At 44.8% G+C, this 25,174-nt stretch overlaps 1 protein-coding gene across 6 annotated transcripts in view; it reads left to right on the top strand.

The window, feature by feature from the left end:
• POMT2 (protein O-mannosyltransferase 2) overlaps window positions 1–10,809 on the top strand; it is a 128,303-nt gene extending 117,494 nt beyond the window's left edge. For 4 of the 6 annotated variants that reach the window (XM_029597641.1, XM_029597638.1, XM_029597640.1 and 1 more), the window contains 5 exons: window positions 5,405–5,464; window positions 7,771–7,876; window positions 8,641–8,799; window positions 8,868–8,979; window positions 10,035–10,809. In XM_029597641.1, coding sequence (XP_029453501.1) covers window positions 5,405–5,464; window positions 7,771–7,876; window positions 8,641–8,799; window positions 8,868–8,979; window positions 10,035–10,140 — 543 coding nt within the window. In that variant the 3' untranslated portion in view covers window positions 10,141–10,809. The remainder of the gene's footprint in view (window positions 1–5,404; window positions 5,465–7,770; window positions 7,877–8,640; window positions 8,800–8,867; window positions 8,980–10,034) is intronic. The other 2 variants (XM_029597639.1, XM_029597636.1) reach the window with 1 other exon arrangement.
• The last annotated feature ends 14,365 nt before the right edge of the window (window positions 10,810–25,174 follow it).

Here is a 25,174-nt window from a genome sequence, read left to right as displayed (position 1 = left end):
CGTTTTAGAGCCCTATCCTGCTTCGTAAGAGTGAATTATCCTCATTTTCAAATGCTCAAGATTTCTTCTGCTTAGAGGAACCATGGTTGTTGAAAGTAGACAGGACAACAGAGTATTTATTTACTTATTTTATTATTTTTATATACCGACATTCGATCTCAATAAACCATGGCATTGTCTTTACCTGACTGACAGACGGCCTAACGAGTCAATCAGCATTTTAGGCCTTATTAACGTTTTTTGTTTTTTTTTTTTAAATACTAACGAATGAACTGAAGGGTGTCCAAATGTTTGCACATTCCATAGTCACTTGTTTATTTTCAATCTGTCAAAATCGGAAAATAAATAGTAATTTACACTAAATATTGCAGAAAGACGTAGTGTTTAACTCTGTAAAAGAAAAGATGTGGATAAATCCCCAAAATCATATTCAAAGAAACACAAAGGGGCTCATTCAGTAAGACGCGCACTCGTACTGAGTGCCCATTCTCCTAATGCACGTGCAGCCACATCCCCTGGGCACCCCGTGCACTATTTGAATGAGGGGTTGCATAAAAACAGGGCGTGCTAGGGGAGAATTGCATCGGGCGCCCACAGTTGCAATGGATGCTGAATATGAGCGTCCGTTTTTTATCCCACTTTTTCTGTTAATTTGCTGAAGTGTCTTGTATTAAGCGCCCCTTGCGATGGGCATCTAAATTGTGCGGCCAGAAGACTTTTTTTTTTTTTTTTTTATAATCAAGTCAATATACGTTTATTTTTCTCCACTGTAAGCAGTAAATAAATGTCAGAATGATACTAAGCAGGAGGGCACACTCACGGTAACACAGAGGACTGTATTTTGTTTTCTATTTCTCATGAGGCCCTGTCTTGCTAATTGACTTTACTCTGCTTCTGGGGCTGGAGTTAAATTTGCCACGTTAAAAAAAAAAAAAGTGCTAGTGGAAAAGAGATCTCCCCAAGTGTATGCCTAATAACACCTGGTGTGTATAACGTTTTTAGGTACACTCTGTCAGCTCACTCAAAACTAATGTGCCTTCGGCACACCAAAAACCGTTTTAAGAGGGAAGAGGATGGTTTCATACATAAGAACATAAGAACATAAGAAATTGCCATGCTGGGTCAAACCAAGGGTCCATCAAGCCCAGCATCCTGTTTCCAACAGAGGCCAAACCAGGCCACAAGAACCTGGCAATTACCCAAACACCTAGAAGATCCCATGCTACTGATGCAATTAATAGCAGTGACTATTCCCTAAGTAAACTTGATTAATAGCAGTTAATGGACTTCTCTTCCAAGAACTTATCCAAACCTTTTTTGAACCCAGCTACACTAACTGCACTAACCACATCCTCTGGCAACAAATTCCAGAGATTTATTGTGCGTTGAGTGAAAAAGAATTTTCTCCGATTAGTCTTAAATGTGCTACTTGCTAACTTCATGGAATGCCCCCTAGTCCTTCTATTATTCGAAAGTGTAAATAACCGAGTCACATCTACTCGTTCAAGACCTCTCATGATCTTAAAGACCTCTATGATATCCCCCCTCAGCCGTCTCTTCTCCAAGCTGAACAGCCCTAACCTCTTCAGCCTTTCCTCATAGGGGAGCTGTTCCATCCCCTTTATCATTTTGGTTGCCCTTCTCTGTACCTTCTCCATTGCAACTATATCTTTTTTGAGATACGGCGACCAGAATTGTACACAGTATTCAAGGTGTGGTCTCACCATGGAGCGATATAGAGGCATTATGACATTTTCCGTTTTATTAACCATTCCCTTCCTAATAATTCCTAACATTTTATTTGCTTTTTTGACTGCTGCAGCACACTGAGCTGACGATTTCAATGTATTATCTACTATGACGCCTAGATCTCTTTCTTGGGTGGTAGTTCCTAATATGGAACCTAACATCGTGTAACTACAGCTAGGGTTATTTTTCCCTATATGCAACACCTTGCACTTGTCCACATTAAATTTCATCTGCCATTTGGATGCCCAATCTTCCAGTCTTGCAAGGTCCTCCTGTAATGTATCACAGTCTGCTTGTGATTTAACTACTCTGAATAATTTTGTATCATCTGCAAATTTGATAACGTCACTCATTGTATTCCTTTCCAGATCATTGATATATATATTGAAAAGCACCGGTCCAAGTACAGATCCCTGAGGCACTCCACTGTTTACCCTTTTCCACTGAGAAAATTGACCATTTAGTCCTACTCTCTGTTTCCTGTCTTTTAACCAGTTTGTAATCCACGAAAGGACATCGCCTCCTATCCCATGACTTTTTAGTTTTCGTAGAAGCCTCTCATGAGGGACTTTGTCAAACGCCTTCTGAAAATCCAAATACACTACATCTACCGGTTCACCTTTATCCACATGTTTATTAACCCCTTCAAAAAAATGAAGCAGGTTTGTTAGGCAAGACTTCCCTTGGGTAAATCCATGTTGACTGTGTCCCATTAAATCATGTCTTTCTATATGCTCTACAATTTTGATCTTGAGGATAGTTTCCACTATTTTTCCCGGCACTGAAGTTAGGCTCACTGGTCTATAGTTACCCGGATCACCCCTGGAGCCTTTTTTAAATATTGGGGTTACATTGGCCAACGTTTGTTAATAGGCAACTCCCCTCGGTGCCTTCCTTTTTTTTTAATCATTAACTCGCTCTCCGTTCTCCCTTTCTTTTATTGAAAATGTATATTTAAAAATTTCAAGAGGTAGGCAACAGATCGCCTGTATTCTTTTTATTATATTTTGCTGCTTATTTTAACTTATATCCATGTTATATCTTCGTGTGATACCACACTTCTTCCTTGTTTGTTAACCCGTCAGACAAATAACTGGATTTTACTTAGCTTTGAAATGTCCCAATGTCCATCCTTGCTTCCATTTAAAGGATCCCGTTTAAACAAGTAAGAAGTGTGGTATCACACGAAGATATAACATGGATATAAGTTAAAATAAAAGGCAAAAAAACATTAAAAATTGTGCATTGGGCACCCATTGGGGGTAATAGCTAATAGCCCCAACTACATGAAATTTACATGTGATGAGCGCTATCGGCTACACATTTGTTTGGGTGTGGATTTTGGACGTGTTAATCTTCTTATTGCATCGGGTGCTAGTCTAGCGCATCCCAAACATGTAAACTTGTGCGTTAGGCTGGGCGCACTTTATTGCATCAACCCCCCAAAGTGTATGGGGGAAAACTAGAAACGCTCAGCACAATTCAACAAAACATATACATCTCTTAAAACCATCTTCATAAAAGCATTGCTGGAAACTCGGGATTTTCAATCTGTACTACAGGCTCTAATTCTACACGTGTTGGATTACTGCAATTCCTTATATCTGGGTCAGCCCATTACAAATCATACAAAATTGCTGCGTGATTACTAAGGGGAACAAAAATCCGGGAACGTATGACACAGATTCTCATGAAGTCACAATAAATCTCCTGAATGATGAATCGTCCACCTGCATTACTTCAGCTCTTTGCCTTTCATCCCATCAGCTGCGTGCCGCAGAAAAAAATCTTTTGGAGGTCTCGGCACCAAAATAGCACGACTGGACGTTACCAGAAACAGAGTGTTCTCAGTAGCTGGTCCACGACCTGAGTCTATTTGGACAGCCTCGTCGCACAAATCCTTCAGGACAGCCTTAAAACCTCATCTCTTCATACTGGCGTTTCAAAAAGTAACAGGGGTCCGACTTGATTTCTTACCTATCATCATTTTTTGTTCTTTTTGTGTGTCTATATGTAAAACAGTGATTATGCATGTGACAGATGTGAACCACCTTGTACTGTAATGGAATGTGTGGTTCTAAATTTAAATAAATCATAACCAATAATTTTATTTGAAACCAATCTCATGTAATGCTTCATATCCCAAGGCAATTAGTCCTCCAACACAGACCATGTTTCACCATCCAGCTACATTGGGAGGGACAATTCTACAAAATAAATGAAACAAATCAATAGAAACAAATTTTTAAAAGGAATCAAACAATAAACCATTCCTAGGTACCAAGATTTACTGTTGCATACATTAGTCAAGACACCCACTGAACATATGAAAGACGACAAACATCTCTTAGTTTGGGGCACACTTCCCTCGCTGGTACATGTAATATTCAGGTCAAAAGATGGAAGCCGACCGCCAAGTTTAATCCCCAGAAAGAAATGGCACAAAAAGGTCACATGATGTGCAATACCCAATCCACAATCAGTTACAAAAAGTAAGGTAATAAGTAAAAAAATATAAAAAGTTTATTTAAAAGTTAGAAAAAAGGTGAGCACTCAATATCAAGGTTAAGACGAATAAATTGTCATAACCATTGCATCTAAAATGTCGAGTGAGGTTCTCCTGTTTGGAGGTTTAGGTCGTTAACCATGTGGAGGTTGCAGACTTGCTCCTTTTCACTATTTCTTATGGAATTCATTCATCCTGTTACTCATAGAAAATATATTTTGAACTTTTCTTCTAATTGTGATTCTGCTGGGATTATTTACGTTGTGTTGATGTGGTTAAGACTATTTGTAGAATTCAGTTGGAATTTACGAGCACTATCGTTACTTCTCATTGTGAACCAAAGCTCCCCTTGTGGTGCACTGGCAGGAAGCACAATACTCTGTCTGATCTTTGCTTTTTTGTGATTGCCATAATCCCTGCCCCTGTTAATCTGTTGTTCCAACGTGAACAGCGATGGATTTATAACTTTCAGTCCCTGCACCCTGATGGTCTTTAATCTTAAGGAGTGGTCAGATTTTTTCTGATTGTTTTTTTTTAATATATTTTTTACATATTATTTCATTGCCTTTTTGTTACTGATTGGGTATTGCATGCCATTTGTTTCTGGGGATTTAACATGGTGGTCTGAATATTACAAGTGGCCAGCAGGAGGAGTGTGCTACCATCCTAAGAGATGTTTATTCAGTGTGTGCCTCGACTAAGCTATGTAACAATCAGTATCATTATCTAGGTACAGTTTCTTTTATTCCTTTTAAACATTTGTTTTCTATTTCTTTATTTTGTATTTATTTAGAGGAATTCTCTCCCAATGCAGCCAGACTGCAAAACAAGGTCCATGTCAGGGGACCGGCTGCAGTGGGATATTGAAGCATTACATAATATTGGTTTCACATAAGAAAAGCTTCAGAGCTAATTCTTTTAAGAGATGTATATTTTGTTGAACTGTGCTTTGGGACAGTTTTTCTCACACACTTTTTGTATATTTAACCTTATACCATGTAGAGATTGTGTCAGCTTCTGTTCACTTAGATGAACTGAAATATACCATTCGACCAGGGGTACATAAACTTTTGCACACAACTGTATATTGGACTTGTTCCATAGACAAAATGCATGTGACAATATAACATTATATCACTGTTCCTGTAGGGCCTGCGCTTCTCGGGTGTCAACGAGACTGATTATCGGGTTTATTTGCTGGGGAATCCGGTAGGTAGATGTATTTTTCTTACAAATGTACGCACAGCCCTATTCTCCCCCACACCGAGTGCATGGACAATAAAAGTGTCCCTCTGACCAAGTGCTGGAGGGAATTCCTTCTGTGTAGTTGTGCCAACAGTAGCAGCCCCTCTCGCAGCCTGCTTGAGCCCTGCGGGTGACAGCCAAGGAAAGCAGATATTTTATATAACCTGTGAAGTACCTACAGTACCTGAATGTAATCCGCTATGAAGTGCCGAAAAGCGGAATATAAAACAAAGCAAATCAGTAACCCAGTGGGAGTTTAGTTGGGAACAAAAAGGGAAATTTTTTTTAAATGAGGTTGAACCCTCTTGATCTGTGAATGGTCATTCCAGCTTCTTCTGCTGCACCAGTCCAGGTCTTCAGTGGGTTATTTCCCCCTGCCAGCAGATGGAGGCAGAGAGCCCTGATTTCCCTCTGTGACATCACAGCCTCTGAACGCCAGGATTTTCTGCTTCCAGCAGATGGTAGGCATGGCCTGTCACTGCACCTGGGCCAGGCCACTGAGCCAGCCTGACTAGCCACTCCTGGTCCCACAGGGCTATCTGATTAAGCTTGCAGCCAACCGGGGGGAAGGGGGAAACACTTCCTGCTGAGAGGAAATTTGCCATTTGGCTCTCCTTCTCCCCACTCCCTTCTTCTCCCTCCCTCTCCCTTCCTTCCTTAGGCTTTTGCTTCTTGGATGCTTCTTTCTCTTAATACATTTTACCAAAGGAGAAAAAAAAAAAAGAGAGAATTAAGAGAGCAAGAAGCAAGAGGATTTCTGGAAGGCTTGGAGGAGAGGAGAGGGGAGAGTTACACAAGCCACTTATAGGTGCACCAGTGCCGAGAGGGTTGTGTTGTAGTGATTGTGCTGCGGCAGGGGGGATGGACAGGGCTACAAGAGGCACATATGGGGTGTTTTGGGCCTCTGTAGAGAGAGGCCCCATGTGTTTGGTGTGCTTGATGCCTGGAGATGATTTGGGTGCAGCTTTTTTTTCGAACTCTCCTCCACATGGTTCCTTAACACCACCGCTGAGTTTAGAGAGTCCAGACGTGTGGTTAGCAGCGAGTCCTTCAGAGCCGGCAGCCATTTTGCATGAGTTTCCTGCATAGGTAGGCCCCGGGGATGGCTGGGGGTTGTGGGGGATCTGATGCACCGCTCTTATGCTATTGGGAGTCTCGATTGCGATGGCTCTGGGTGTCTGTGGAGATTTCTTCCTGGATTTTTGTTTGCTTGAGGCTTTGTGTGCTTTGTTACGGCCTGAGGAGGCCTCATATGGAGCTAGGGGAAGGTGTCTGAGGTTTTGCCACCGGTCTTGACCTCCCAGGTGTCTCCAAATAAAGTGTTACTGAGACAGTGATAGGCAGTCCGGGCTGTGTTTTAAGTAATCAGGGCCTGCTGCCGTGGGGCGTTTCCCATCATTGGCTCTTTAAGTGCTGATGAGCGATGCAGGATACCCCAAGGAGGCGCAGGAACATGGTGGCATTGGAGCCACGTTGGGAGCTGGAGCCCACTGGATCGTAGAAGCATTGCTGCAGCATTGGGAGGGCAATGAAGCTGCTGGAGTGTGTCGGAGAGAGCAGCTGGTCACGGGCCTACCCCATGGCCGGCCAAACGTAACATGAAATGGATCTACTGTTTGGAATTGCTGGGTACTTCCTAATGGCCTGGATTGGCCACGGATTCTGAAAACACAAAAGGATTAGATGCCCAAGTCTTTTTTTCAATCTTTATTGCAGTGAAGACGTGTTTTTATTAAAATTGTTGCCAGACTCAGGCCAAGTTTCGCCGTCCTTTTGACAGCTGCCTCAGGGGCTTAGACTCTCATTGAAACTTGGGAGCATTTAAGGAAGCATCAAGCTTAGAGATCAACCTCATTTAAACCAATCCGTAATGTGAGCCACTCTTCAATGCCCTGCAGAAATCATACACTCGTGGGCTCTATCCAAATGACAGTGCAGTCTCCAATATTAACTGTAAGTTATAACTAAATAAATGTTTACTGCCCTATACGAGCATATCGGGGGGAATAGCAGCAATTTCACGTTGGATGATTTCCTTCAAATCTTCCACAGTGCGCGACACAAGAACATAAGAAAAGCTTATTCCGATAGACTTTTCCTTTGAGCATATCCCAAAGGAAGAAGTCTGGTGGTGTCTGATCCTTTCCTTGGCTCCATAGTCTGTCCATATATTTGTTTATAAAAACTGCCGTGTGATAAAACGTCTTGCTCCTACTGTTCAAATGTGCAGATCTGCTGGTTCCTAAGCCCCCATTCTCTTTCTCTCTCAGGTTATTTGGTGGCTGAATCTGGGCTGCATTGGCCTATATCTTCTCATGGTGAGTGTTGCAATGATATCCATGCAGAGGGGCGTACTCATGACAGAAGCAGTCAGAGGTAAGTGTCTGCAGTGCTCTCTCCCTTGCAGTGGTTCTCAACCCTGTCCTGGGGACCCCCCCAGCCAGTCGGGTTTTCAGGATCTCCACAATGAATATGCATGAGAGAAAATTTGCATACATTGCCTCCATAACTTGCAAAATTTCTCTCATGCATATATTCCTTGTGGATATCCTGAAAACCCGACTGGCTGGAGGGGTCCCCAGGACAGGGTTGAGAACCACTGTTTTAGAAAGTACATCAGCTGGATCAGTCTGACCAAAATTTACCTTTTTAACAGCTAGCACCTTCCACTCTTCCCTTCAGTGGCTCCCCCCAAAAGCCAGTGCTTCTGCACCATTCCCTGGCCCATAGTGGCTCCTCGGGCCCACCGCTCGTGCCTTTGCACTCTTCCGTAGAGGGTGGAGTAGCCTAGTGATTAGAGCAGTGGCTGTGAACCAGGGAAACCAGGGTTCAATTCCCACTGTCGCTCCTTGTGACCTTGGGCAAGTCACCTTACCCTCCGTGGCTTGTGGGGACAGGGAAATACCTCCAGTACCTGAATGTAATCCGCTTTGAAGTGCAGTATAAAAATCTAAAATAAACACGTCCACCTGCTTGGAGAGCATGTGAGTGCAGAAGCTGTCTGCATGGGAGTAGCAAAGGTCTTGGGATTCTGGGCATTTGGATAGTGTTGAAGGTTTGTGAGATTCTTAGAAACTGGCCCCTTTCAGAAATGTTTCTAATTGGAAAAAGTTCTGGGCCAGCCTGGCCCCCTCCGACAGCTGCTGTTTGTGTTTCAGAGCGCTGCCGGGTGCTATGTCAGGGCGGCGGGCAGCTGATGCTTGGCTGGGTGCTGCACTATTGTCCGTTCTTCCTGATGGGACGTGTCTTGTACTTTCACCACTACTTCCCAGCCCTGCTCTTCTCCTGCATGCTGACAGGTAAGGCTGGCACCTGTGAAAGCTAGGCCTCCTGCCTGGACTCTGCATGACTGGTTTTCTTCCCGTAGGGATCACGTGTGACACCTTGCTGAAGGATTGTGCAGGGTGCTTCTCCCCTCCCGTGGCTCGCCAGGTCTACACCGCTGCAGTATGGGCCCTGATCCTAGCCATTGCCTACAGGTGAGACGGAAGCAGCCTATTCCATCCCTCCATAGCTTGCATTTTGTTAGGGTGGGTGGTTCCGTTTGTCTTCTGCTTCTCCATCATCTGCACGTTATATGACTGAGCGCCTTCAGCTGGCAGCCACCTAACCCTGTCTTTCCTTACCTACCAGCCAGATGCTCTCCGGAGGCTTAACCTCCTCACCCTGGGTGACCTGTTCTCTGAACTGGACGACCAGTTTTATTCTGAGAATGGGGAAAGTAATTTCAGACTGCCTTAGCATACAGCAGCTGAAGAACCAAGAGGCAGGGGAGGAGTAGGTGGTCCTCCCCCCCCCCCCTCTGTCTTCCAGGCACCCTTACCTTGCTGTTTCTTCTCAGCCCCCAATGGTTGGGTGTCCATTCACCTTTTAGCTTTGAGTGGGCCAAGGCCCGGTTTCTCAGGACAGTAGTACCCATGGAGGCGCAGTGCCAGCGAAGGAGCAGGTACTGAAATTGTCTGTATGGGTTCAGACAGGAGAACCATGCCGGTGCCGCAGGGATAGGAGAAGCAGTGTTCACACGCTCTTTCACAGCGTCCACTATCCTTGGGCCTCTGTAGATACTGCTGCTCTGGAAGACTGGATAGTGAATCCAGGGCGGAGGCCAGACAGCGCAGGCGTCTCTGAGGATTGCAAAGTTTGGCCTGTCTGTGCAAGACTGTAGGCTGATCTACCTCATGAAAACACGTAGGTAACTGGAGCACTGCTTCCAGGGTATGGTCTGTTCTGGACTGGTACTGAATGCTAAATAATGGTCTCTGAACTGGCTGAGGAAGGAATAGGAAGCTTTATTTGTTACGCTTCTGTACTATCCATTTGTAGCTGTGACGAGAGAAGTACTAGATGGAAAAGTGAACTCTTTTGAGATCACAGAGTCGGTGACAGAGCAGGAATTGGAAATGAGACAGAGGGCGCTTATAACTTACTGAAGGTCACACAGAGCAGGGATTAGAAGCAGCATAATACTGTACTGTAATAACTATTTCCTGAATAACGGCAGGTTTCTCGTTTTCTCCCTTGCCATGGTGTACAGCTTCTACCTCTTCCATCCTCTGGCCTATGGAATGGTGGGACCTCTGGCTCCTAACCCCCGTAGCCCTATGACTGGCCTTCGATGGATGCACTCCTGGGACTTCTGAAGGCTCTGGAACTGCTGAGAGACCAGCTGCTATATCATCCTCTTCCCCATGGGAAAAAGTCACCAGAGTGATAGTCACTCCAAGCTCAGACTCAGCCAGGAAGTGGCGCCACCTACAGGATTATTGTGGGAGACAGTTAGAGGTCCTCGGCCAGTCTCCTGCTCCCCTGGCTATCTGGATCCACAACTCTGGCACCTCTGTGCCTTAATACCCTTAGGACACAATAACATGTCAGCATTTCTAAGTATGAATCACAGCAGCCTTCTCCAAGTTTGAATGTAGGATGTGAGGACTCCGAAATTCCTTGTGGAAATGAACACTAATTTTTCTAATCACTAATGTTAGCATTTAGCAGGTATTTGTTTAGAATGCTGAATTTAAAATCATGCTCATTGTCTATTGAGATAAATGGCCTGCCCATTACTGGCAGTCAAGAGGCAGCATGGGGTTGAACGGAAATGTGTAGGAGGTACGGGGTGCTTTCTGCCCCTAAGGCTGCTATTGGAGAAGCTTAGGGGGCAACATGCTGGGTCTGCATGGTGTGAGGATACCCTGCCTGTCTGTCCCAGTGAGATGGAGGTCAGTATGCCCCCGTGCCACGATAGTTAAACGGAAAATACTTCATCCCCAGACCGTTCTGAACATTGAATAAAAGGGCTCAATATGTAACATCTGTTTTTCTCCTTTCTTCCCATGCAGCATCTTTGTGTCCTGACCCAGGTCACAAGTGAGGCCTTCTCTAGTAAGCAAGAGTTAGGAACCATTCCCAAATCAGATTTACCAAGAGCCACAGGAGGTCACTGTAAAGTCAGCATTTGACTCCACCTGGCTTTCAAGGGCTGAGTGTGCCGTTTCAGGAGCTCCTCGTTTTCTCAGCCTGAAATCCCACAAAGGAGAGAGTGTAAATGTCATGTTGCTGGAGCCCAGCGCCAACACTAAACAGACCATAAATTATCTGCACCAGCAAAGATGTTCACAAGATTATGAATTACTGCAAAACAGTGGATCCATGTTAGAGAAAGTGGATTAACACTGGAGAGTTTCCAGATAGGAAAAGGGTTTACCATAAATAATGTTCTGTATCCCAAGAGCATCGTGCAGATCATATGCTGCGTGCATGGCAGCCTGACCTGGGAACGAGCCCAGTTTTATACAGTCCTAGCTAACTAACTGGGACTCCTGTATTAACATAGGCCTCTGCTTGCTCTGGTTGCTGTTTCTGTGCATGCTAAGAGTGACTCGCTGGTAGGATGTGGGCTTGGCTCCCGGCTCAGCTCTTCTGCTCCCCAGACCAGCTGGCACTGGGCATGCTGTGGAGGGAGAGGGAGTCTGTCATTGCACAATGGGGATAGCTCGGGACCAGATTACAGGGCTCCTGAGTGAGGTGCAGGACTCTTGCTGCAGTGTCTGGGCTTGAGTGATTTGAAAGGGGGTATAAAATAGAAGAAAAATCGCCAAGGATTCAAGCCTTGCTTCTGATTGAGCAGTCTGACGTTTCTGGATCAAAAAAATAAAGGAAATGCAAGAAGAGAGCACTTTTAAATAAATAAAACAAGAGGGGAGAGGGGCTGGATGCCTGGAATTGCCACCGGCAGAGTTGGTAGCAATGAAACAGAATTCAAGCAGGCTTAGGACAGGTCTAGCGAGCAGTAGAAATCTGGGGTAACAGGTCAGGGTAGATACACCAAAAAGTCCTTTATCTGTGGCTAATTGTTTCTTGCAAAATAATTTTTCTTGGCAAGGCAATTTGTTCACATTGCTAAAGTAATACAAAGGGAGGGTAATTTTATAACTCCTCGTACAGAGGTAAAATCATGGGACACGCAGACTTAACTGAGAGTTTTCAAAGCTAACTTGCATGCATAATTTTGATGCAAAAACTCTGAGTACATGCAGCAATAACCTCACCTAAAGTTTCATCTCCTCTTCAAAGGGTGCACCTTATGTGTGTTTGATTTTAAAAAGAATGTGCATAAGCAGAGAGTATATTTGTAATTTGCAGCAGTTCATCTAAAATAAACGCCCAGAACCCTAGCTTATTTTATGCGCGAAAATGACTTTGAAAATTACCCCCATAGTGATAAAAGGAAAGAAGTGCAAAGTACAGAAGAGGAGTAAACGGTTCCCAGGTTCTTGTTTCTGCTCAGGTTTCATTTCTGGCCTGCTGGCAGGGTCCCACAGATTTTCTTGCCCTCGCTGCTGTTTCTCCTCTTTCCCCCAGAATTATGCAGAGTTTTTTCCCTGCTCATTCTTTTGTGGGACGTCTTAGATTTTCTTTCTGGACAAACAAACAAAATAAGCTCAGCCACACACGTGATTGCTGGCACAGAGACTGATGCGTTCCAGAGCTCAGAAAGATCCAGAAGTTCTTCCTGAGCATGCAGGGCCCTTCCCATCAGTCGCCTTTATTTATTTATTTATTTATTTATTTATTTATTTATTTATTTATTTAGTTTTCTGAACGGATGGGAAATTGCTCTCTTGTACATTTTTCCAGCCAGTCGTCATGAAGTTTTTTCCTTTTCTTCTTTTTTCTGACATTATTCTTTATTATTTGGTGAGTCTAAAAAAAAAATAGAAAATAGAATTACCATCTTTCTTGGCATTTACCAAAAATCCCTTTATTCAAAATTGTTCAACATCACTACATTAATTTTTCAACATGACTGCATCAAAATGTCCTGCATGCACTAAGAAGATGCCTTTAGACAGACTTCAATGACTGCCGTGTCAGATGTTTTAGTCCTTATTTATTTAAAATCTTTTAATATACCGATACTCAAGATAAATATCTCATCGTACCGGTTTACGGCAAAACAAGGATAACCAGTTATATAGTAGAAAGTAGAAAGTTACAAAAAAAACAGGGTGGTGCATTCGGGACAACTAAGAGAGAGAGAGAGTTAGCTAAACAGCGCTACTATAGAGTAAAGTAGATTAGGAAACAAGCAATGTATACTAGTAACCAGGCGAAAGACCTAGGAGGTACTCAGACAGAGTAGTTCTCAGACAAAACAGTTTTTCAGGTTAGGTGGCTTCTGTCCGGGGTGGTGAAATAAAGGAGAAGAGACTGGGTGGAGGGGGAGGAGAGAGACCGCAGAATATGAGAGGAAAACCTGTGACCGGTCCATTACTGAGAAGTGGCTGATCAAGGGAAGGCTTGTATGAGAAGCCAGGCTTTCAGTTTCTTTCTGAAGATGAAAGGGCATTGTTCCTGGCGGAGCTCTGCTGGTAATGAATTCCACTGAGAGGGTCCTGCGGTGGACAGAGGGGGGAGCGCACATCCTTCTCATGATGTGCGCTCGCCTGGCCACCCCCCACTCTGTGACTCTTTAGATTTGCCTTGCTGCTCCTCCTCGGAAAAGGGGAGACAGTCTGCATTTGCAGAGGAAGCTTCACCCATGCTCAGAGTCTTGTCTTGGTGCAGTCTTGGTGCAAGCACTGTTTCCCCTCCAGTAACGAGGGAGGTAAGTCATGCTCTTTGGCACGGAAGGATATTAGTGTGAAGAAAAAGAGAGGTAAACATTTATTCTGGGGCCAAGGATTGCCAGTGCAATAAGATGGCAAGTCCTCCATGGTGCAGAATGAAAGATTGGCGCAGGAGTTCCTGCCATCCATTGAGTCTGTCCAACGCAGATAGTACATAAGAATAGCCATGGGTCAGACCAGGGTATGTGTAGCCCGGCATCCAGGGATAGCAAGAGCTTTCTTTCCTCTTCCTGCCTAATAATGTGTTAGGGACTTCTCCTCCAAACCTCTCTAGTCACCTTGACCACATCCTCTGGCAACAGATTTCACAACTTGAAGGTATGCTGAATGGAAAAGTACCTTCTGTGATTTGCTTTGAATCTGCTGGTTGTTAGTTTCATGGATGTCCCCTTTAGTATTATTTGAAGGGGTAAATAACCGTCCTTTATTTACCATTTCCACCTCACTCAAGATTGTATAAACTTCTATCCTGTCCCCTCTCAGCCGTCTCTCTTCCAAGCTGAAGAGCCCGCGCCTGCGTAGTCTCTCTCCTAGGAGACATGTTCCAGCCCCTTTAGCATTTTTGTCACCTGGCTCTGCACCTTTTCTTGTTTCGTTATGTCTTTCTTGAGATGGGGCAACCAGAATTGCACCTTGAGTACTGTTTGGATCATCCCTAACATCGTTTGATTGCCATTGCGCACTGAACAGAGGATTTAAACGTACTGTCCACAAGGCTTCCATGATTCTTTTCCTGCATGGTCATTTCCAATACAGGACCTGGCATCCTGTACCTGTACTTGGGATTATTTTTGCCTGTGCGCATCATTTTGCACTTTTCCACATTAAATTTTATCTGCCATTCAGTTGCCCAGTCTCAGGGTCTCACAGGGATCTTTTGTAGTTCCTCATAAACTGCTGCTTTTTTAACAAATTGGAATCATTTTGTCATCTGCAAATTTGATCAGCTCACTCGTTTCCTTTTCCAAATCATTTATGAATGTTAAATATCACAAATTCCATTCCCTGTACATACCTAGATCAGTCCAGACTCCTGGGTTTTGCCTCCCTTCCAGCAGTTGGAGACAGAGGAAGTTTCGCAGGCACTGCCTCGTAACCCTGTGTGCCACCTGCCATCCTTCACTATTTCTCTGTCTCCAGCAGATGGAGGTGGTGCAAAACCTACTGTTCTGTACCTGAATTAAAAAAAAAAAAAGAAGGAATTTTTGGATAGTACAAGATTTCCTCCCAGGAGGTTGGCAGGTCCTGGTGGGACCATCCCTCCTGGTAGTAGGATGAGTAGGGGTCGGGGACCCTAATTTGCTCTCCGAGTCACCCTGAGGGTGAAAGCTGGTGGTCCAGTTCCCACCCCTATAGAAGGATTGATGGAAGCCTCTGCCACCCTTCTTTCAGGGAAGTGAGCTTTTTGTGTACTCGTAAAGTTTAAAAAAAAAAAAAAAAAAAAAAAGAGAGAGAGAGAGAAAGGGGCTTCAGTTTTGTTTGGCTCTCCTTGTCTGTGGTGGCAGTCGGAGGTAAGCTGTTTGGGGGTATCTGCACAATCAGGGTCGCGCCAAGCCATGCCACGCAGGAGCCGCTGCACTGCGTGTGGGGAACACTACTCGCAGCTCTCTAAGGATGGCCAATGTTCCAGATGCCTCTCTGGCAGGGAAGGCACATCACAGGGAACTGCTGCGATATTAAGGCAGTGTAGACCTGGGAGATTGCTGGCTGCATCAGAGGAGGCTGCTGACCTGTTCCCACTAAGCGCAGGAGCAGTGGCCATTTTGAAGTCATTCGCATCTACTGAAGAGAAGACAGCAGGGAGAGGGGGTCTCCAACCAGCACTGTCCCCAGCAGACTCTAGCCCTGATGAAGCCTGGAGAGCTTTGAGAAGGACCCTCGCTAGTTGACAAGACTGTGGATTGGGATGGAGTAGACGAAACTCCGTTTACAGAAAAGAATGTATGGGAAGAGCTAGGAAAACTGAAACTGGACTAGGCCATGGGGCCAAATGAGGAACATCCCAGGATACTGAAGGAGCTCAGAGATGTGCTGGAGGGTCCGCTGAAGGACCTGTTCAATTGATCCCTGGAAACAGGAGTGGTGCCACAAGATTGGAGAAGAGTGGTGATGGTCCCACTTCACAAGAGTGGGAGCAGAGAGGAAGCTGGAAATTACAGCCTGGTTAGCCTCACCTCGGTGGTGGGAAAATTAATGGAGACTCTGTTGGGTCGAGCAACCCACCGGATTGTAGATAAATCCGGTGGGTTGCTCGACCCAAGGCAGCGTGCATTCACCAGGGGAAGGTCCTGTCAGACAAATTTGATTTTTGTTTTTGATTGGGTGACTAGAGAATTGGATCAGGGAAGAGCTCTCGATGTGATTTACTTGGATTTTAGTAAAGCTTTTGATACAATCCCACATAGGAGACTCATGAACAAAATGAGAAACCTGGGAGTGGGTGTCAAGGTAGTAGCGTGGATTGCAAACTGCTTGACTGACAGGAGACAGCGGGTAATGGTAAATGGAGCCTGCTCTGAAGAGAGAACGGTGTTAAGTGAAGTGCCACAGGGATCAGTTTTGGGACCGATTCTGTTCAATATCTTTGTGTGCGACCTGGCAGAAGGGAAAATTTGTCTATTTTCGGATGATCATACGAAGATCTGCAAGAGTGGACATGTCTGAAGGAGTAGAGAGAATGAAAAGTGAATTTAGAAAACTTGGAATGGAGGAAGATTTGGCAGCTGGGATTCAAGGCCAAGAAGTGCAGAATCATCCATCTGGGGTGTGGCAATCCAAAAGAGCTTTATGTGATGGGCAGTGAAAGACTAATATGCACAGAGTGGGAGAGGGACCTTGGTATGATAGTGTCTGATCTGGAGGTGGCAAAGCAATGTGACAAGGCGATAGCTAAAACCAGCAGAATGCTGGGATGCATAGAGAGAGGAATAACCAGTGAGAAAAAGGAGATGATAATCTCCTTGTACAAGTCCTTGGTGAGGCCTCAACTAGAGTAGTGAGTTCACTACTGGTGCCCGTATCTCAAAAAAGGATAAAGTCAGGATGGAGGTGGTCCAAAGAAGAGCAACCAAAATGGTATGAGGTCAGCTTTGGAAGACTTATGAGGAGAGGCTGAAGGATCTGAATATCTAAACCCTGGAAGAGAGGAGGTGCAGGGGAGATAGGATACAGACCTTCAGATACCTGAAAGGGTTTAATGATGCACAATCGTCAAATCTTTTCCATCAGAGAAGAAATCAGTAAAACTAGGGGTTACAAAATGAAACTCCAGGGGGAATGACTCAGAACCAACATCAGGAAATATTTCTTCATGGAGAGGGTGGTGGATGCCTGGAATGCCCTTCTGGAGGAGGTGGTGAAGACAAAAACGGTGAAGGAATTCAAAGAGGCAGGGGATAAACACTGCTGATCCCTAAAGACTAGAGGACGGAAATAAAGATAAGAGTGCATGGGGGTAACTGGGGGTAACTTGCTGCTGTGGCATTTGCTACCCTTAAATAAGTCTTGATACTGTTAATGCAGCTCCATCGTTGCTCTCTACTTCAATGGCAGAGGGAAAAGGGGATTGGATTCAGAGAGCAAGCAACGAGGCCCCCGACTTTTACGGTTTGGGGAACAAAAAAATATTGGAGGTAACTTGCTGATGCGGCACTTACTACCCTTAATCACTAAGGGGCCGATGCAATACAGTGTGCTCACATGCTGTCGGGCGCAGGTTAAATAGGCACTAATCCACCCCTAATACAATAGGGGGATTAGCCCTATTTAATGCGCATCCGACACGGAGTGAATGAGTTAGCGCTCATCACATGCAAATGCTGTTATTCATTCACTCATTCACTGCATTCAAAAAAATAAATGTGCGTCTGAGACGCACATTTATCGCTCAGATATTAACGCCTGCCTGGAGCAGGCGTTAACAGCTCAGCGCATGTAGAAGAAGTACAGAACAGCAGAAAAAACTGCTTTTCGGTACTTCTTCAATAAAAATAAAAAAACCTCGGCAGACCGCCGAGTTATGAAGACAGACGCCGGTAAACTCTGCATCGGTTTTCATAACCGGCCGTCTGCCAGTAATGAAAACGCCAAGTAATTTATTTATTTATTTTATTTATTTATTTATTTAAATTCTTTTAATATACCGATGCTCAAGACCAGGTCTTATCGTACCGGTTTACAATGAACAAGGGGGGGGGGGGGAACCAGTTAAAAACCAGTTAACAATGAAAGCAAGAAATTACATTATAACAGGGAATGTGGAACTTGGCTGTTAGAGAAAAAGAGGATAGGTTAAACAATTTCTAACTGGAGAACAGAGCAAATAAGCAGAAACGTAAGTGCTTACATGGTAAGCATTATATACAAATTTACATCGTGTGTAATATTAGGCAAGTTATATTAAAGTGCAGTTAGCCGAAAAACAGTTCCTTTTGAGTTGCTGAAAGAGGACGCAACCGCAGGGTATGTGACTGTGTGGGTGACCCTGAGGCTTGTTCAGGGATATGCTTGGGCGAACAGCCAAGTTTTTAATTTTTTTCTGAAAGTGATATGGCAATGTTCCTGGCGGAGATCTGGCGGGAGAGAGTTCCAGTGATGCGGACCGGCAATTGATAGTGCACGTTTTTCAATGGTGTTGTGGAGAACGGATTTTTTGGGGGGGAACCTGGAGGGAATAATTTATCAGCATCCATTTGCATTACTGGCAGTAATGCTCCAGGCAGGCATTAATATCTGAGCGATAAATGTTCGCCTCCTTGCTAGCATGACCCCCTAATTTGCATATTGCATGGCGCCCCCCCCTTGTAGGCACCATGCATGTGCTAAGAAAGCGGGCACTGAATAGTCAGTGCTCGCTTTCTGCATCGGCTCCTATGCCTAATACTTTTGATGCAAGTTCAACATTGCTCTCTGCTTTCACAGCAATGATTAAGGGAAATTGGATTCAAACAGCATCCGAGGGTCCTGATTTTTATCTTCTAGGTCGGAAACTGATAAGCATGGGGGTAACCTGCACAGTGCAGCAGATACTGGGATAAGCTTGTTGGGAAGACTGGGAGGATCATTTGGTCCTTTTCTGCCGTCATCTCTATGTTTCTATGAAAAAGATGTAGGAGGACTTTCCAAGTTGATGTCTCCATTAGAGGAATGACTCCTGTTTTGGATTGCATGGTTTTGAAGTTGATGCCCAATCCATTATTCCAGCTTATCAGTGCAGGCATGATCTGGTTCATACTTCTGCAGAATCTCACTTCTTCTCCCAAGGATAAAATGCTCCTTGTAGGACAAATCATTTAACTCTCCATTGCCTCAGGTACAAACTTAGGGGCTCATACAAACTGCATTAGGCAGTTACCACGTGGTAAATGCCTAATGCAGTGATAATGCATGGTATTTAAAATACTTGTGTTAATCTGCTCCTGGCACTGTGAGTATGCTAATGAGCTGTCTAGCTTTGGTTGGTGCCTCGTGGGACCTACAGTTCATGTGTGGCCTGAGTAGGCCTCTAGCCTGGGGACTTGCCTGAGTTCCCATCCAAGCAGGAGTTTCATGAAGTTTTGTCCAACCACTGGGCATTGATGGAAAATCACAATGAAAGAATCCAGCACTCATATTTTCCTGTGGAGAGGAGAGCTTATTGTCCCCATGCTCCTGGGAATTAGTCTCCATGGGCTCAAGTTAATCTTCACCTCTGGTGCCCTGGATAACATAGCCTTTCCTCCTGCTTGTCACTTGGCTTTGGCAGAGCAGTCTTCTTTTAAGAAAGCATGAGCCTGGGCAATCAGTTCTGCTGCTGCACCTAAAGTGCCATGCCCGACAGTTGTCCATGCCTGTTTGCGTGCCACATCACCGATGGTCAGACCCTGGGCTGCTCAGCATTGGTGTCATTGACACATTGTTGAGCCACAAGGACACTGGTGCCAAAGGCACAACCGATTCCATCAAGCACCGAGGTCGCCATTGAGCACCCTGGATGCCATCAATGGCACCAAGGATGTTGTGGATGCCATTGAATGCTGAAGGGGTGCAGATGATGTAAGGCACCATTTTGTGCTGTGGGTACTAATGGCAAAACGTGGTGAGTGCTGTCGACACCATAGGGCACACTCACTTATAAATACCAACTTGCCCTGTCTCTTACCAAACAAGCAACAAACTAAGACAAGGTCCCTTAATTCTGCTCACCCAATTATAAATATTTAAAAATATCTTAATGTTTCTAATATTTCAAACATTTTTTCGTTTCAAAAAAATTTTGTTTTATATTGCACATCTTATATGAATCTATAAAAACTATCCAATCCACACACACTCTCAGCCATACCTCACATGCCTCACATAAAAATACAACCCTTCCCTGTAAACCATATATCTTCACATTTCATATTATATATCTATCTCCCAAATTCAAAAATTGTTAAATGTTCCAACAAACTCTTCTTCATTTAAGATACTGTTCTATTTAAAAAATATATATATATACAGTCTCACCGCTACGGCCTGAGTGAATCCTTCTTGTATAGATTCCGACTGAATCTGATGCCTCTCACCGGTGTCACCGTGAACAGCAAACTTTCTCATTTCTCAACTGTTCTCGTTTCTCCGACTGTCCGTGCTGTGAATAGACGAGCCCTGTTAACAGACAAGCCCGACGCCGTGGCGTTTCAGCAGCTCCTCCGCCGCCTGCATCAGGGGAAACTTTGTATCCATTCAATTGTATATATCCAGGGCAACTGTGTGTCCACTTCTTCGAAAATGCGATACTTTTAATGGCTCTCCACTATCGACCAGTTTCACCAGTCTCGATATCTTTCACATCAAAGCCAAGCCTTTACATACTTCTTCACTGCAACTTGGTTCCAACAACATCTAAAATCAAACAATATTCATATAACCTCCTGCATCAAACCATAGGGTGTCAAGGCAATGGAGCACTGCAGGCGCTGTTGAGGCCATCAGGTGCTGTTGGCACCATGGGCACCAGTGGGGAGTCTTCCATGCCAGTGATCACTGTGAGCACTGACAGACATTGCTTAGGCTTTCAGCACACCGGAGTACCTGGGTGGCCATGGATGTTGGCATTTGATGCTGGGAGTGCCGTCAGCACTATTGTGGTGAGTGCCTGGGCGCATTTTCAATGTTAACATCGAGCATTGTCCGTGCATATTTGGCCACCCAGGCCAAGTGAACCAGTACAGAGGCTGCTGATCACCATCAGGGGCCATCACCAGGTGGTGCCATTAGGTGTCAAGTACCATTGCATGCCTGGCACCAATGGGATTGGTGCCACTGCACACTTCATGGCAGTCAGCTCCTTCACCGTACACTGCCACAGATTCTAGCATCTTAGTTGCCGGTTCACACCATGGCATAGGCTACAATATGAACGTACCTGAGTTGTGCACAATTTACCCTAGCCATGGCTGTATGCATCAGGGGGTTTATAATCTCTAAAAATGAGGCTCCACACCCAAATTGAATCATTTAGGAGTTATCTCCTCTCTCAGATATAACCCTGACAGTGTGAGCATTTGTTGGCTGACAAAGCGGTCCTTATCTATGCTGATGTTTTGCCAACTCGTATACTCAAGACGTTATTCTTTTGGAGAACAAGTTATCTTTTAGCAGTCGGTCTTGAAGCCCTATGTCAAGTGGGTGAGCCTGCTCTGGGCCCTTCAGGATTCCTGGGTCAGAGAAGTCCTGTCTTCCACAAGGACTGGCTCTTGTAACATTCCTGTTTCTGTCTCTTAGCGGAGAGGCTTCTAAACTCCTTCCTCAGGATGTTCTCACCCTCAACTGGAATCTAGGGTTAGTACTGCCTTTTATTTGACTCTGTTTGTTACCAGTCGTCTGCTGAGTTGGACTCCGTCGAAGCTCCCTGACTGGACGTTCAGCGGGGGGGATGGTACGGTCGGGGTATCAGAGTCTGCCTCCTTGCTGCCTCCTTGTCTGTCTTGGCTTCTCCGGACTTCCGCTTGGAATGTCAGAGGAGAAAGGGAGTGGTTTAAATGTGTGGCTTCAAGGAGAAGTACATGTTCTTTCCCCTACTTTTGGCCAGAATGCCTCTGGCTTTTCATGCATCGATTGGTTGGCCACTGTGCTTCCTCTTCTCCTGGGCGTATCCTGCCAGGAGGGAGGATGTGCCTGTCATAGGAGTGCTTAGTCGCAGCTCACGCTGTGCTCTGGGTCTTTGCGTGCTGCTCCCACTGGAGGTATTAGCTCTTTTGTGCATTGGCACTCTTATTTCCACTCTGTCTGACCTAGTAGATCAGATCTTTTGTTGTAGTAATTTGGCAGGTGGGGTCTGCCACAAGTCTCAATGCTTTTTTCCACTTCTTTGAAGCAAGTACTTGAGTCCTCTGCCTCTTGCTTTTCACGCTATAGGTAAGAAATCTCATCTTGCCCTTCAGATGCTATTGATCCACAGTTTTCTTTCTGGAGTGCTCTTTAGCCCAGATTGCCTATTCAGCTGTCTTTCCAAAACTGAAGAAAATAGTGCAGTCTTGGTCCAGAGGTTTCTTGTCTCTTGGTTTATGGTTTGGGTCCTAATGGGGCATATCAGGGCTTGCTGGGTGGAAGATCTGACTGCATAGGTTTTTGTGTGGTGAAGTGGGATTCTCGCCATGAGTTCACATCGGACCATTGCCACAGACTGGGGGTTTTGTCACTCTGTCCTACAAGTCTCTTTGAGATGTAGAACTCATCTGCTTTCCCTCTTAAGAGCCTATTATGGGTCTGGTTACCTCCAAAACAAAATTTTTATAAAAATCATGCTTTAAGATAGGGGATAGTGGTTTCTTCTGCCACTTCTTCAGGTGGTGCCTTTCACACTTTGGTGGTGTTTTTTTTTGGGCAGCCTGTAGCTTGGGGTAGTACCCCTGTGTCAGGATTGCCATCCTGCTTGTCCTCTGAGAAAATGAGGTTGATTATATATATATATATAGGTGTTCTGCAATGTACAGCAGGAAACCTCCATGGTGAGACTGCACTTAGAGTACTGTATGCAATTCTGATTTCTGCATCTCAAAAAAGATATAGTTGCACTGGAGAAGGTACAGAGAAGAGTGACAAAATGAGAGAGAGCATGGAACGACTCCCTTATCATGAAAGGCTAAAGAGGTTAGGGATGTTCAGTTTGAAAGAGATGGCTGAAGTGGGTATATAAGAGAGGCCTATAAAATCATGAGAGGACTAGAATGGGTAAATGTGAATTCCTTATTTACTCTTTCAGATAATAAGACTAGGGGGCACTGAATGAAGTTAGCAATTAGCACATTTAAAACAAACCATAGAAAATTATTTTTCATTCAACACACAATTAAGCTCTGGACTTTGTTGCCAGAAGATATGGTTAGTGCAGTTAGTGTAGCTGGGTTTAAAAAAGATTTGGATGAGTCCCTGGAGGAGTCCATAAACTACTATTAATCAAGTTGACTTAGGGAATAGCCTCTGCTATTACTGGCATCAGAAGCAGGGGATCTTCTTAGTGTTTGGGTAATTGCCAGGTTCTTATGGCCTGGATTGGCCTCTGTTGGAAACAGGATGCTGGGCTTGGTGGACCCTCTGTCTGACCCAGTTTGGCAATTTATGTTCTTAGTCCTCGGGTCTCCTTTTCATGCAGATGTTAGATCACATGGCAGCAACAGTTCATCACATTTTGTACCCTTTCACATAAGGCAGGCTCAGTGGGAACTAACATATCCTCCCCAACCATTGTCAGATAACATAATAATATCCACTGCTTTCACAAACATATCACATGAGGCAGGCTCAGTGGGAACTAACATATCCTCCCCAACCATTGTCAGATAACATAATAATATCCACTGCTTTCACAAACATATCACATGAGGCAGGCTCAGTGGGAAATAACATATCCTCCCCAACCATTGTCAGATAACATAATAATATCCACTGCTTTCACAAACACATCACATGAGGCAGGCTCAGTGGGAACTAACATATCCTCCCCAACCATTGTCAGATAACATAATGATATCCACTGCTTTCACAAACATATCACATGAGGCAGTCTCAGTGGGAACTAACATATCCTCCCCAACCATTGTCAGATAACATAATAATATCCACTGCTTTCACAAACACATCACATGAGGCAGGCTCAATGGGAACTAACATATCCTCCCCAACCATTGTCAGATAACATAATGATATCCACTGCTTTCACAAAGCCCTCTGACATGGTGCAAGCCTTATAAAAGTAAATTCTTTCACCAACCCCAGCTTCAAGAAATTCTGACTTCAGATGCCTCCAGTCAAGGTTGTGGGAGCTCATCTGAGAGGTTTCTCCTCTCAAGGACCATGGTCCCTAGAAGAGAGAAGTCCCTTCGTGCTCAGAGCACCCGTCAGTGCTGTGAACGTCTTCATGCCATGGTGGTATTGCTGCAGACAGACAACCAGGTGACAAACAAGGGAGAGCAGGTTTTTATAAACTTTGCCTAGAAATGAGCAATTTCGCAGGGAATGGGAAGCAAAATCCGATAGACATTAAATCGCCAACTCCAACTGCCTGAATGGTGGTTACAAGAACGCTCCCAGTTTTGGAGCACTGCTTTCAGCCAACAAGGAGCAGAGTGGCAGCAAATGTTTGCTGGATTGAGTGGAACCTACCTAGGGCTTGTCCATGTGTTTCCCCTACTTCCTCTCATTTCAAGAGCTGGGAGGGAGCCTCCCTTTGGCTGAGCTTATTCTGCTTGTGCAAGGAGAAAGCTGCGTTACTTACCTATAACAGGTGTTCTCTATAGACAGCCATACAGTCCTTCCCCTTGGTGTTGGATTAGCTTGCAGTTGAGACTGAGGAGGCTCATGTCATGGGTATCTGTGCAGGAAACTGGATCTTGGCACCATCGGCAGACGTCGCCCGCTTGTCTGGCTGATTTTTGGCCTGCCTACATGGAACACCTATTACAGGTAAGCAGCTTAGCTTTCTCTGTTCTGTCTGCACAGGTCAGGAGGAAATGCATTTGTTTTCTTTCTCTGCATGCAGCGTTTTCTGCACCTTTCTGTTTCTAGTTTGTGGTTATTTGGTGAGGGTCCGTACGTGTTGTGTATGTGTGGCTGAGATGAGATATTGTGCCACGGTGTGGTTTAGAGCTCCCATATTTCCCAGAGGAGGTGTATTGGTATTCTAAGGCCTGTTGTAATATTCACACTGCTGCCTTTTCATGGCAGTCCTGGGCCTGAGTGCAGAGACAGACAGTGTTAGGAGCTCAGGGCCGCACACCTCGGAGAAGCTTCTAAAACCATTGCTTCTTACATTGCAAACCATTGAGCCTCTGTGTGCTCGCCCCTGCGCAGGAGGAGGTCACATTATGGTGTGTAACGTGCAGGCCTGTTGCCATGGCGATCCCTGCATGGCGCTGTCTCTGCAGAGGAAGGAGACGGCAGTCAGGACTCAGCTTTGTAATTACATATTCCCATTAGTGTGGCAGGAGCCACTTTGCACAGGGAGGGACGGATTGAAGACCTGGGGCTATTAGAAAAGAGGGTTGTGTTTTTTTTTCTTTTTTTAAGCAAGAGGTTTAAG

The sequence above is a fragment of the Rhinatrema bivittatum genome, chromosome 4 (genome assembly GCF_901001135.1).
Source record: "Rhinatrema bivittatum chromosome 4, aRhiBiv1.1, whole genome shotgun sequence".
NCBI lineage: Eukaryota > Metazoa > Chordata > Amphibia > Gymnophiona > Rhinatrematidae > Rhinatrema > Rhinatrema bivittatum.
Note: the sequence above shows the minus strand (reverse complement) of the source record. Positions and strands in the feature narration are given on the sequence as shown.